The 13,061-nt window shown below is 40.2% G+C and overlaps 1 protein-coding gene across 7 annotated transcripts in view; it reads right to left on the minus strand.

The window, feature by feature from the left end:
- Positions 1 to 13,061, minus strand: part of ank3b (ankyrin 3b) — a 170,765-nt gene that overhangs the window by 55,500 nt on the left and 102,204 nt on the right. For 6 of the 7 annotated variants that reach the window (XM_084433632.1, XM_084433633.1, XM_084433631.1 and 3 more), the window contains exons 8-15: positions 12,224 to 12,322; positions 8,300 to 8,398; positions 7,638 to 7,736; positions 6,431 to 6,628; positions 4,093 to 4,191; positions 2,897 to 2,995; positions 2,299 to 2,397; positions 53 to 250 (exon numbers count right to left, since the gene is read on the minus strand). In XM_084433632.1, coding sequence (XP_084289758.1) covers positions 53 to 250; positions 2,299 to 2,397; positions 2,897 to 2,995; positions 4,093 to 4,191; positions 6,431 to 6,628; positions 7,638 to 7,736; positions 8,300 to 8,398; positions 12,224 to 12,322 — 990 coding nt within the window. The remainder of the gene's footprint in view (positions 1 to 52; positions 251 to 2,298; positions 2,398 to 2,896; positions 2,996 to 4,092; positions 4,192 to 6,430; positions 6,629 to 7,637; positions 7,737 to 8,299; positions 8,399 to 12,223; positions 12,323 to 13,061) is intronic. The other variant, XM_084433634.1, reaches the window with a different exon arrangement.

A 13,061-nucleotide genomic window follows, 5' to 3' on the forward strand; every position in this document is an offset into this window, starting at 1 on the left:
AGCAAATATAATGGAGCATTACGGATCGTCCAGCTTTGTTTGTTTGACTGACCTTGGTAGTGATGCCAAGAGATGCTCCGTTGTCCAGCAGGATGGATGCCACGTCTTTGTGGCCTTCACGTGCGGCCAGGTGGAGGGGCGTGTATCCAGTTGTGGTGGTGGAATCGGGTGAAGCCCCGTGTTGCAGCAGTTGCTGGATTATGTCGGGTTTTCCCAGACGACTGGATATATGCAGCGGTGTCTGATCGTCCTACACACACATTTAAGATAAGTTACTACTTTTTTTTCCCCTTTTTAGAGGTTGTAAGATGCTACACCTTTTCAATATTTCCTTGCAGGACTGCAGAACTAAATTAAGCGAGGCAACACTTAAAAAAGGTTTGGGGCCTTTGGCAGTCTTTCATGTAACCACAAACAAACAAGCAACTGTTTCCTATTAGTATAGATAGACTGCATTGCATTCCACAGCTATTACACTCCACAGTAGTTTCACCACACTTTCATTACATTGTCTGCGCTTCTAAAGTCTAGCATCATTTTACAAGTACGTTTTATTTACATACTTATATGACAGATGGTACACAGATGGAACTATTGTACTCCGTATGATGTGGTTGATATTTAAATAATAATATTATAGACTAGAATTTTTAAAAATGAAATGAAAAGAAATAGAAAACTAATGCTATTCAGTTGCTAATGTGTTCTGGATGGTTGACAGGATGTTGGTATGTGGATGATAAAGTGTTCTGAGTGGATATAACATGTTGTTGCACTTGCTAGGTGGTTGTGGGTAGTTGCCAGGGTATAGAGTTCAACAGTTCCCGCCCCCTTTTTCAGAAGCGCTGGTTCCGAAAGTATTTTTTCCATTCATTTTTCCAGTAGGGGTTTTTAAAGTCGTCGTTAAAGTGTTATAAGCCATGAACCAATCGAATTAGCTAGGAGGAGAATCACAACACTACAAAATTTGATTTAAAGCAAAAAGATTTTTAAAAATCTGACAAAGGTACAACACTGTGAACGTAACTACGCCTTTAATAAGGGAAAGAACTACAATCCCATGAAGCACTGAAAACAGAATAATCGAATTAAAAACAATAGAGAAATATAAAACTATTGCAAAATACGCATATATATATACAAATATTTAAGTATTTTGAGAGTTTAGAGAGATCGACTGGATTACATTTTCAGTGCTTCATGGGAGTGGGCGGAGCTAAAGAGCTATTTTGGCAAGTGTTGCTTTTTTCAACTGATTGGTGTCATTTTCTGTACAGCATCATGGGTAATGCAGATTTTCACTAGGAATTCTTCTGTTAAATACGATTATTTATTTATTTATTTTGCTGAAATAATGCCGTCAGCAGAAGCAAATACCATGGATTAACAATCTCGTATCTGACGTTGTCTTTAAAGGTTTAAAAGTTATCGTTCAAAATCAGTTTCCTTATGGAGAAAATGAATGGAGTTTTCAGAGTGTTCAGAGTGGTTGTTTTCTGACTCAAGTCAAAAGAGCCCCCTTTCAAGTCTCTCCAAGCTCCCTCATCTACTGGAAGTCTTTGGGATTTGTTTCACCTGTTTTATCATGCGCCAGATAAAAATTCGAATCACTCAGAATGAAATATAACAGAATAACTCTCCAAAAGGTTGCATGATTTGAGGTTTTAGCCATGTCCGCAGCACAAGCATTGTGGTGCAAACTATATGCTCAACAGCTATGGGTTAGGACTTTGTCCTGATCACATACACTAAAGAAGGTGTCCACCATATTTTTCAATTTGTTTTTAATGTGAGCGGCGCGTTTTTAAAATGGCGGTTAAAAAACCGGTCAGCGACTTGTCATGCCGAGCGCACAATCTTTTTTTTTTAATGGTCGCCGAGAGTTGAAGAATGTTCACCTTTGGGTAAAACACAGCACTCATCACTGTCACTTTTTACCCAATTGTCCAATCACAGTGAAGGTGGGGCGGGACAAATACCACACGTTCAACCGTCACATTCTGCTTGTACAACAATAACAAACGACAACAACAAGCACATCTCAAAACTTTCAAAACTAGTGCCAGAGCAATTTTATATTCAGAAATATACCATTTGTGTAGCAAGACACTGGTAACAGTTCCGCAGATATTCCGTATCACCACAGCATCTCAACTGAAAAAAAACGCTGCGCCGCCGAAACGCTTTCAAGCGTTTTTTGGTGGACACGCGCCCAAATTTGAGTAACAGTGGCAGCACCTGTCTTTGCAAACACCACTAGTAAAGCAGCACATACCTAGACTCATATCTCTCACTCACCTTAGCTTTAGCATCCACATCTGCTCCATTCGCCACCAGGAATTTGACCACGTTTGCCTGTCCTGCCCTGGCAGCCATATGGAGCGCCGTCTCTCCCCTCTAAAACACACACAGACGAAGCTTCAGGAAAAAGGTACTACTGTGTTTGGACAGTAAGCCTTTGTGTGTGTGTACACAGCCCTTTCATCAGACCAGGCCCCTGTCTTGCTCTCTTTGTTTTGACTGTCTCAATGAGCTGCACCCCAACAAAGCCTAAAGCATGTTTCTACGGTAACAGTGGCTTGCTGTCGGCCCACCGTCTGTCTGATGGGGAACAGTCGAGCATGATTACAGTCTGACTGTACTCTAATTACAGTAGAGTGAGGAGCTCCAACCTGTGGTCAGACGTATGTTTAAGCACATGGACAGAGGCTGTTATTACCCTAAATGGCTTTATGAAACGGGAGACCAAACCAATGTGGCAAGCAATGACACGTTCCAGAGAGGAACACGGCTGGCCTCTGGGGCTTCGCTAAAATGTTTTGTTTTTTCACTATCAAAAGGAAACTTGTAAAACTGTTTGTTTGGTGCTGGTGGGGTTGGGGACTGCTGTACTCACCACATTCATTGTGTTTGGAGACGCTCCGTGATTTGTCAACTGAGTCACGATATTTTCATGGCCCATAAAAGCGGCCACATGAATCGGTGTGAGTCCAGACTGCCAGAGACACAGAAATATGCAGCTTTGAGGTGTTGGGAACTGCATGCTAAAGCAAATATTACCTCACTTCAAAACGCACATGTTGTTTTTCAAAACAAGAGAAGACTTAATTCTCACTCTATCATCAAATGCTAGACTGCTATGTATGGAAGCTTGTTTCTACCTCAGATTAAAGAGAGTTTAAAACAAAAAATAAAGTCACACTGTAAGAAATAAAGTTGCAAACGCAGAAAGGTAAAGTTGCAATTGTGAGATATACAGTAAAGTCACAATTACTGTACAAGAAAGTATCACAATTACTACAACTGCATGCAAAGACACATTGCCAGATAAATTACTCTGCAAGATGTAGTGAGATTGTGAGTTTAAAAAAGTCGCAAAATTTTTATATATAAAAACACATTGCAAAATATATAAAGTGAAATTGCACTGTTGGATACAAATGTGCAATTATGAGGGATAAAGTTGCAACTGCATAATATAAAGTCATGTTGTCAGATATAAAGTCCCAGTTAGCAAATGTAATTCACTATTATGAAAAATAACGTTTCAAATGTGAGATATAATTTCTCTCTAAGGCGCAAACAGACTTTCATAGCTTTGTAAACGTATTTAACAACAAACATAACATTTTCATTAGAGGTGTAGGAACAATAAAAAAGTAGGAGAGACAATTTATATTTGGCTCATGAATATTAATTAGGTGACACAATGTATCATATATCAAATGAGCACATTTGGTAAAATGGGCAGTGGCCATAGTAGGATTACCGCTAACAAATTGTTTGCCTGAAAATTCAACCAACTAGTCTAAGTCATTGTTCTTCTCACCAGATACAAGCAAAATAAAACCTTTAAAATAAATAGTTATGTCCTGAAAAGTGGGCGAGACAAAAGTCCCTCCAATTATAATGGTCGCTTTGACCCTGCTTTCCACAGATAACCAACATTTCTTACAAAGACATATGCAATATTTCTTACATTCAGAGATGATTGCTGATTGTTGAACTGTTGATTCAAAGAGACCAAACTGCGTAAAGCAAGCTCTGCAAATGTAGATATTAAGAAAAAAATCCAGTGTCTTTCTCTCTCACCTCAGTCACAGCCTGAATGGACGCTCCGTGTTTCAGCAGCAGCTCCATCACTTTAATCCTGTTCTTCTTACAAGCAATGTGAAGTGGTGTAAAACCATTCTACAGGAAAAAAAAGAGATTCGGGTGGTTTTTACTCTATCTTATTAATGAAAATCGGGTTGCTTTTTGCCCATATCCAGATGACTGAAGAGTTAACAAAGCTTTATTTCCAGACGAATGAAAACACGTGGCTCCCGCTGCTCAATGCTTGGCAGACTTGTCTTTCTACAGTTTTCTTTCTTTCTTCCTTTTTTCCTCATAAACTGCAGCGACACGCCCGTTCTGTAACCATTACTTCAGAGCATGACAGTATGCACTGCAGTCTTTGCCAAGAGAGGCTTTTTACAGATCGCCATGGTGCTGTTCAGAAACAAAACTTGTTAAATGTCATGCTCACGTATAAAATTTGGAGAATACCATCTAAGGTGAAAGCCAAATTATTCTGGGATTTCACAGTTCTAGTAAGCTCTTTTTTGACCATATTTAAGTAGAACATGTTTGGGCTACAACAACATCTGATGCATATTGGATTAAAATTGGAAAGCATTCTCTAATCTGATTGGAGCAAGGTTTTTTTTTTTTTTTACACCAGTCTATTATTGTGAAATAACATACATTGCCCAGCCAAAAAAAGTGAAGATTCAGTTCCACACATGAACTGGCACCTCTGAGTACAAACCGTAAATTCATTGAAAGTCTTTAAGATGTGCTGGAGGAGAATTGCATTGTCAATACAAGAACTTGACCAAAAATGATACACCTCTTGATGGAAATAATTAAAAGTCATCTTTACATGTCATTCAGATGGTCTCTTCCTGTTTAACTGAAGGGATCTTGGCCAGAATAAGCAGCAATGCAGACCAGACCTAATGCTGATAGCCAAAGGTCTGGCAATGGGAGACTGAGTGTAGCGTGGGACACATTTTGAATTGCTGAGTGGGAAGATACTTGTGGGACTCCAGCAATATATAAACTAAAAATAAAATAAAAGTTAAGGTACAGAAGGTTATTCGTCTATCGCACAAAGGGTCATATCTTGCACCCAGAGCAATTGACTTTGTACACCGACGCATGTATCATTCCTACTTTGCACCCGCGCACAGCAGACTTTTCCCTCCACAGACGCACGTCGGTAAACTAGGAAATGCATTTGCGCTCCCGGGGGCGGTTCAGCGCAAAGAGGAGGCGTGTTTCGGCGAAAACGTTCCCTGGTGTTATTTTGCAGGTTTAGAAAACAATTCCGCCACTGACCAGGAAAAACCATAGTCTAAAGTCAGTGGCGCATTGCGCATGTTATTCATATACTATTTTAAGGGCGCATGCTTGGCCATAATCAATGTAGCGTGTGCACAACGCGCATACACTTTGATTCTCTCATCTACACAGAAGCAGCAGTTTTCATTTTTGCAAATCATACATTATTTCAAGGAAAAATATTGACACACGAGGGAAATCATTGTTGTGTCCATGAAGATGTGAAAAAATAGGCATAAATCTAGCTTACACATTTACCCAAATTATTATACGCCTGTTTAACCGAAGCTAATTTGGGTGGGTTTCTCCCATCCCCAATGTCACCTCTCTGTCTTTTACGGCCCTGACGAGAACGTCGGTCTCCTCGGCTGTGAACCGCTCCTGGCGTGCGCCTGGCAAATCCGCCGTTATAATAGGAATCCGCTTTAGAACAAGCGCGCCTACTCTTAAAGGGAATGTGAGATGTCGCTCTGATTGGTTTATTTCACGTTACGCCCAAACCACACCTATGAATAATGAAGCTACTTCAGACTCATTTTAGATTTGCGTCGGGCGCAAGAGTCATTTATCCCGCCGGTATAATAGCAACATCGCCCAAGACCCGCCCACAAAGTTACTTGCGTTTCACGCTTGATACTTGCGTTTCAGATCGTTAAAATAGGGCCCAAAAAGTTTTACAGGGGCAGGGTTGGATATTCTCAAAGCATTGGATATTCTCAAAGTTTTTCGGTTGTGTGCGTCCTTCCTTTTGACAGCTGCAACCAATACAACAAGGTGAGGACAGAAGCATTGAGTGTGGGAATTGGAAAAATAGCATATCACACTGGAATTGGACAAAAAAACCCGAATAAATCTCTATTTGCTGGATTTTGCAGTCATGAGTGGGACATAACGTAAGAGTTGCAGGTAGGAGAAGGAAGAAATAAATATTTTTAGCAGAAGTGGGTGGGAACAGAATAGAATCTTGCAGAAGTGGGACTGAAAAATCGATCCCGAGCAGACCTTCTAGATTCAGCAACGTCCTACTTGTTAACGCAAAACTCACCAGCGCTTTGGCATTAGGATTGGCCCTCTTGTCCACAAGGACCTTGGCAACTTTGTAGTGTCCGCAGTGTGCAGCGACATGCAGGGCTGTTAGGTAATCGTTGGTGACATCGTCCACGGGTACGTCATGATGAAGTAAGAGCTGAACACAGTTCAGATGATCTCCTTGTGTGGCCATGTGCAGCGGCGACAGGCCATTCTGTTAAAACACACACACACACCAATTTAGGTTATGAAGAAATTAAACTGAACTGAAGAACTTTCAATTCTCTATTCTTTATTTTTACCCGTCATCTTGCAGGAATCACAGATGGCTCACATCTAAAACAGTTTTATCTTTCTAAGAATTCAGAGAAGAAAAAGTAAACTTCTAATAGAGTCATAATCCCCTCCTCAAAAAGGACATCTGGGGTAAAAGAACAGTGAGAGGCTATTAATACGTCACTATTTGTAGTAAAACAATTGCTCCATTGAGACATTAATCGGCTGGGATATTATCTAATTTGGCGAGGAGTCTGTGACCATGTTTTGCTTTGCTTTCAGATTCCAGGAAAGTGTTCAGTGATGCAATGGAAAAAGAAAAGAAAAAAAATGATTATGTCACATCTGCATATGCTTAAAGTAATAGTTCACTCAAAAATGATGTAATTTACTTGCCGTCACATCATTCCAAACCCATATAACCTTTTCTGTAACACAGAAAAGTTGGTTAAAAAAATTGGGGTTTAAAAGGCAATTAATATTCAGTGATATTACAGATTTGACTGCACTAACACTCCGCATTGGATGAGAACAAAGCTTGAATTGAGCTGGATAATGACACTATAGTCTTCTGTAGAGCTGCTTATAACTAAATTGAACTTGGCACTATTATTGAATCAACTGAATCAACACTGAACTGACTTGAGCTGAATAATGACACTATTGTCTTCTGTAGAGATGCTTTATAGTTGAATTGAGTTTGTTTCATAACTGATGAACTCTGCAACACTGAACTCCAACACAAGGAGATGTTAAGCAGAATGTCCAGGTTGTCAATTTCAATATATGAAAAAGAGCAACATGAACATTCTTGAAAATATCTTCTTTTGTGTTCTTCAGAAGAAAGAAAATCATTCAGGTTTGGTACTACATGGGGTAAGTAAATTATGACAGAATATGAATTTTAGGGGGAACTATCCTTTTAAAGGCAGAACAGCATATCTAACCTTTGTCTTCGAGAGGATTGGTGCTCCGCGATCTAGTAACATCTCAACTACTTGCTCGTGACCGCTCCTCGCTCCACAGTGTAAAGGTGTCAGGCCGTCCTGAAGATATGAAAACAAACACACATATATTACACACACTACCTCACTGGCAGGTGCCAGAATCTACAAACGTCAGCCATCATTGATATAACATCCCCTCCCAATTCTAAAAACATGTGCCAATATGTCAAAAACACATTGAGAGACAGCGTTCCACAACTGGAGACGGAGATGAGCGCAACATCTGCATGCAATTTTTCTTCGACAGTGGTGCCAAACACATGTAACCTGAGGACAGCAGTTGTTATCATTTATAAGAATCAAACGGCATGTATCCCTGAATTATTCTTGCCAATAAATTCCCTGTTCATCTTGAAAAGCATCTTGTGCTTCTAAGAGAGCAGCTGAAACTAGCCACAAATGAACTGCAATTGAATTACTTTCCTCTGCATTGTGATATGCAATTAGTTTATAAATTACAGCTTTTCTTAACCATACAATGTACACATGACATTGTGCAATAAAGGCAATGGGAAAAACATGTGCTCACTTCCTCGGAAGAGTTAAATATAGAGCTGCAAAAGAAAGACAGTCTGTTTGGTTCAACTGCTTGCGGCACTGACCTTGGTTCTGGCGTCAATTCGGGCCCCTCTCTCCAGCAGCAGCCTGACCATGTTGGCATTTCCTCTCTTCGATGCCACATGGAGAGGTGTGATGTCATTCTGTCGCAATTAAATGACAAAACTAATTGTCAGACGGAGATGCACAATCAAGTTCTAAAGAACAAGATTCATAACATGCAATGTAAATACATAATTCATTGGTTCTGCGTGACTGTATAGTAACTGTTATTTCCCTTCTTGGTATCCTTGCAGGGATTTCATGAGAAAGCTTTCTGGTTTACCAACTATTTATTATCATGGTTATAGGGCTAATGCTAAAAGCATATTGGCTTAATAATGCGATTTAACGACAGGAAATAAGAACACAAAATTGCTGAAATGAACACTTAAATTACACAGAAAATGTTTATTATTCATTGAAAAGTCAATAGATTTTAGAAATCACTCAAGGGGGAGGAAACCCTTCTGTTTCATCCATATGAGTGTATATGTCTCCATAATGAGAATATATCAAAATAGTGGATTACCTGGCCTATATTTAAATGTTGTATCATGAGCATTAATTATACAGGTGATTTTTTTGTTATTACTTTTTTTATTACAAACTGATGTGCAAGCCCATGACATGCAAAACTGATTTGCAATCCACAGAGCTTTTTATTAACCAACAGCATGCAATTGATGCTTTCAACAAACATTATTTTATTTTAGTTCTAATCATGTAGAACATGGTCATGCAAAATAAGGTATATATGTGCTTTATAAGAATTAATAAACAGCCAATATACTAGTAATATGCATGCTAATGAGCAACTAGTTAATAGTGAGAATTGGACCCTAAACTAAAGTGTTACCATTTATTTATTTATTTAACAGTAAGAACTTCTAATTCTGTTTCGTTTACATACAGGTTGGTTTTTACTGTGTCTTAATTTGTCTGCATCTGTGACAATATGTTGTCGGTGGAATTTGAGCATGATATCAGGTCAAACAATATGTGTTCCATCTTAGAGCTTTTTAATAATGTTGCACATATAAGAGATTCTGTCTGTAGCTGCGATCATTGCACAGATGAAGTGCACAGCGTCACACTGCATACGGAAGTATTGGGCTATACCACCCTCTAGTGATGGCTCACAAAATCCCTAACTAACCATGATGCACTGCTTTTTATAAAGCATAAAGGACCCCAATAAAGCTTGTCAGCGTATACCATTGACTTGCATCTTGGGAGTATACAATGTGTCATTTAAGTTAAAACTGTGTGGGATTGAATTTTTGAGTACACAACAGCAAATGCTTTGACACTGATGGATGTAGTTTATTCGGAGATGGAGATGTGGATGTCAGATCTGTGGGATCAAATTTTTCTTCATGTCAGGGTCAAAGAGCTGCAGAGGGACACTGGTTTACATGGTCTAAACCAGTTTAGGGTCAATCTGTGTATGCAGTGCCAAGAAGGTTGCTTGGATCAAGTGTTTTGCATCAGGAGTTTTTTTGCAATATGTTTATTGTTCTGAAAGCAACACTGGTTGAGTTTAAGCAGCATCATACAACAGTTATTTTCAGTCCTCTAATGTGTTTAGCTGAAAGGTTTTCTGAGAGTGCTGTAATATGATCCAACAGTATAGGGACGCTTCACTGTTTGTATAGCACTTGTCAGTGTTCAAGGCATTCCAGGTCAGAGTATGTATGTGTGTTTTTTATTTATTTTTAAACAATTAGCATTTTCTCTCACTCTATGATCGCTCAGAATGGGTGTTCTTCCACCAGAGACTGAGAGTGTAGAGCAAGCAGGGAGTGGAAAATAGAAAAGCTGGAAGTGGAGTGGGAGTCGAGTAATTATAGAAAGCTTCTACTCACTTAAAAGTGTCCAATATAAAGAAACTAAAAAGCCTTATCAAGTCTATAAATTGTACATTACCATTCACTACTGTTTAATGTTTTTGAAAGAAAACTTTTATAATCACCAAGGTGCATTTATTTGATCCAAAAATACAATAAAAAGTAATATTATGAAATACTATTATAATTTAAAATAACTGTTTTGTATTTGAATAGTGTTACATGTATGATCTGTTTTGGTTTTGTTCTAGTTCCTTTTTCCTTTGTTCTCATTTTCCCGCCACTGGTTTGTTTGTTAGTTAGTTCCCCACACCTGTTATGTTAGTTAGTTAGTTCCCCACACCTGTTTTGTTAGTTAGTTAGTTCCCCACACCAGGAATGTTAGTTAGTTAGTTCCCCACACCTGTTTTGTTAGTTAGTTAGTTCCCCACACCTGTTTTGTTAGTTAGTTAGTTAGTTCCCCACACCTGTTTTGTTTGTTAGTTAGTTCCCCACACCTGTTTTGTTTGTTAGTTAGTTCCCCACACCTGTTTTGTTTCTAAATTGATTACCCTGTTTGTATTTAAGCCATGAGTTCTCCATAGGTCTTTGTCCTATATTGTTTAAGTTGCAGTGGGACTGTTATTTGGGCTGGGTGCTCCAGAATGGTGGCATCACCCTCACCAGCCCCGCTCCGAACACAGAGTACAGCCAGCCACCATCTCGATGCACGGATTCGATGCCAGAGCCCACCACAAATGGAGGATTTGAGCCAGACATGATAAACGAGCCGGAGCCTACTACAAGGATGGGAGTCATACATAGCCCCGGAGTCTGAGCCTTGCAAGATGTCTGACCAGGTGTGTGAGCCGGCAACAATGTCTGTAAATGTGGTAGCCTTCTTGGAGTACGAGGCAATGGAGGAAGACTCCACCCACACTCTCACTGCCGAAGGTAAGCTGTTTTCTGCTGGATATTTTGAGAATATGGATGAGGAAATTTCCCTGTTTCTCCCACCCCCGCTGGTCCAGCCTAGCATGAACTCTCCTGTGCCCCTGCTGGTCTCGCCCAGGTCAGAGTCTCTTCTGTTCCCAGAATTCCCTTCCAACCTCCATAACCAAAACCAGCCAGTTCCTCAGCCATGCCTCCGCTGATTACCTTCAGCCAATCGACTTCTCAATGTGTGGATTTGCCTCAGGTCCTCCAGTCTCCAGCTTTGCCCTTCCCCAGCTCTTCCTCCAGCCACTGTTAACATTACTCCACTTTGACCCGTCGCCCTGACTCTTCTGCCTTGGCTCCTCCCTCCCTCAGCTCCACCCGGCTCCACCTAGGTCAGACGTCGCCTCGCCTGCACCATGGACTTGGAAGCCGGCTGCTGCGCTTCGTCTCTCCACCCCTACGGCTCCGTCTGGCTCCGCCCTCCGTCCAGCTCCTAGCCAGCCGGTACACTGGTTCCACCTCGGGGGGTCGTCGATAGAGCTCCGTCACGGCCTCCGAAGCCTGCGGTGCTGGTCCACCTGCTTGTGCACTCTGGGCTCTTTCTCCACCGGCTCCATCTCAACCCGTCGTACCCATGGCATCGTCGAGGAAATCTCCACTATTGCTCCTCACTCCCTTTATTCTAGTTCCTGTTTCCTTTGTTCTCATTTTCTCAATGGTTTGTTTCTATGGTTGCTAATTAGTTCCCCACACCTGTTCTGTTTCTACATTGATCACCCTGTTTGTATATAAGCTCTGAGTTCTCCTTAGTTCTTTGTCCTGTATCGTTTTTGAAGTGGTTGTGCTATTTGTTGTTGCTATTTGTTGTTGCCATTTTAAATGTATATTTTTATCAATAGATCATCATTGACCCTATTAATGTTTAGGAAAATTAACCATTAAAAAAAAAAAGAGGATTTATTTAAACACATACTGTAAATATATAACAAAATACCTTTTGGGAGGAATTTCAGTCCATGCTTTAAATATGACATAAAATGATTTTCCTCAAGGACAAAAAAGAGAGAATGACCCTGTTCTGACCCTAGTCCAGTTCATGAACCATTCATATCCATCCACTCCACTCTTACAGAAAACTACAGCTGGATTTTCCGTCCTTACCCTTGCCTGGAAGTCTACAGCAGCCCCACGGTTCAGGAGCAGGGTCGCTACATTGATGTTACCGTAGTGAGCTGCTATGTGGAGAGGGGTGAAGCCACTCTGGAGAGGGACAGAGACGAATAAAGTACAGGGGTCAAAAATGTCACATACAGAACTCTAAAGGCCTTGACCTCACGTTACCTGACCTGACCTGACCTCATCCTCTATATGAAAAGACAACACCAGGACAGGTGTGGTGCAGTAAATCTCTGACAGATCTACACAGATGACCTTAGCACAACACTGAGGGAAGACACATCCTTCACTTGTTCCCTCACACCAACTCAATCCAAGTGATAAATTATTTTGCTTTGGGATGAACATTAAGTTTACTTTAATCTCTCTGTTTATAAACTATGCTGTAGTTGCAATAGATGGAAGGGCTTTTTCCATTTTAAAGGATGTGCTTTCCTCAGATGCATGATACCTCTATGACAGCAACCTTCAGCCAACAGTTGAATTTACATACACACAAAGCTTTTGTGAAGGTGGACCCATGACGTCAAGTGTGCAAACATGCATACAGTGCACTGCATTAAACAATGTGCTTCCTTACTTAACTATTATCATAAATACAGTTTAAATTATTTTAATATCTTATATCTTATATTGTTTATATCTTAAGTTTAAAGAATTGGCTGTACATTCTAACGAGTTATAGTGTATATAGCACACATCTTTTTTAATAGTATGCCACTGTACATTTGACAGTGCATTTGAGCTGTAGATGGACATCAGACTATTATTCCCAGTGTTGTCAGTGGTTAATACAGTATATAAGTTACATGTCATGCAGTGC

The sequence above is a fragment of the Rutilus rutilus genome, assembly GCF_951802725.1.
Source record: "Rutilus rutilus genome assembly, chromosome: 16".
Taxonomy (NCBI): Eukaryota; Metazoa; Chordata; class Actinopteri; order Cypriniformes; family Leuciscidae; genus Rutilus; species Rutilus rutilus.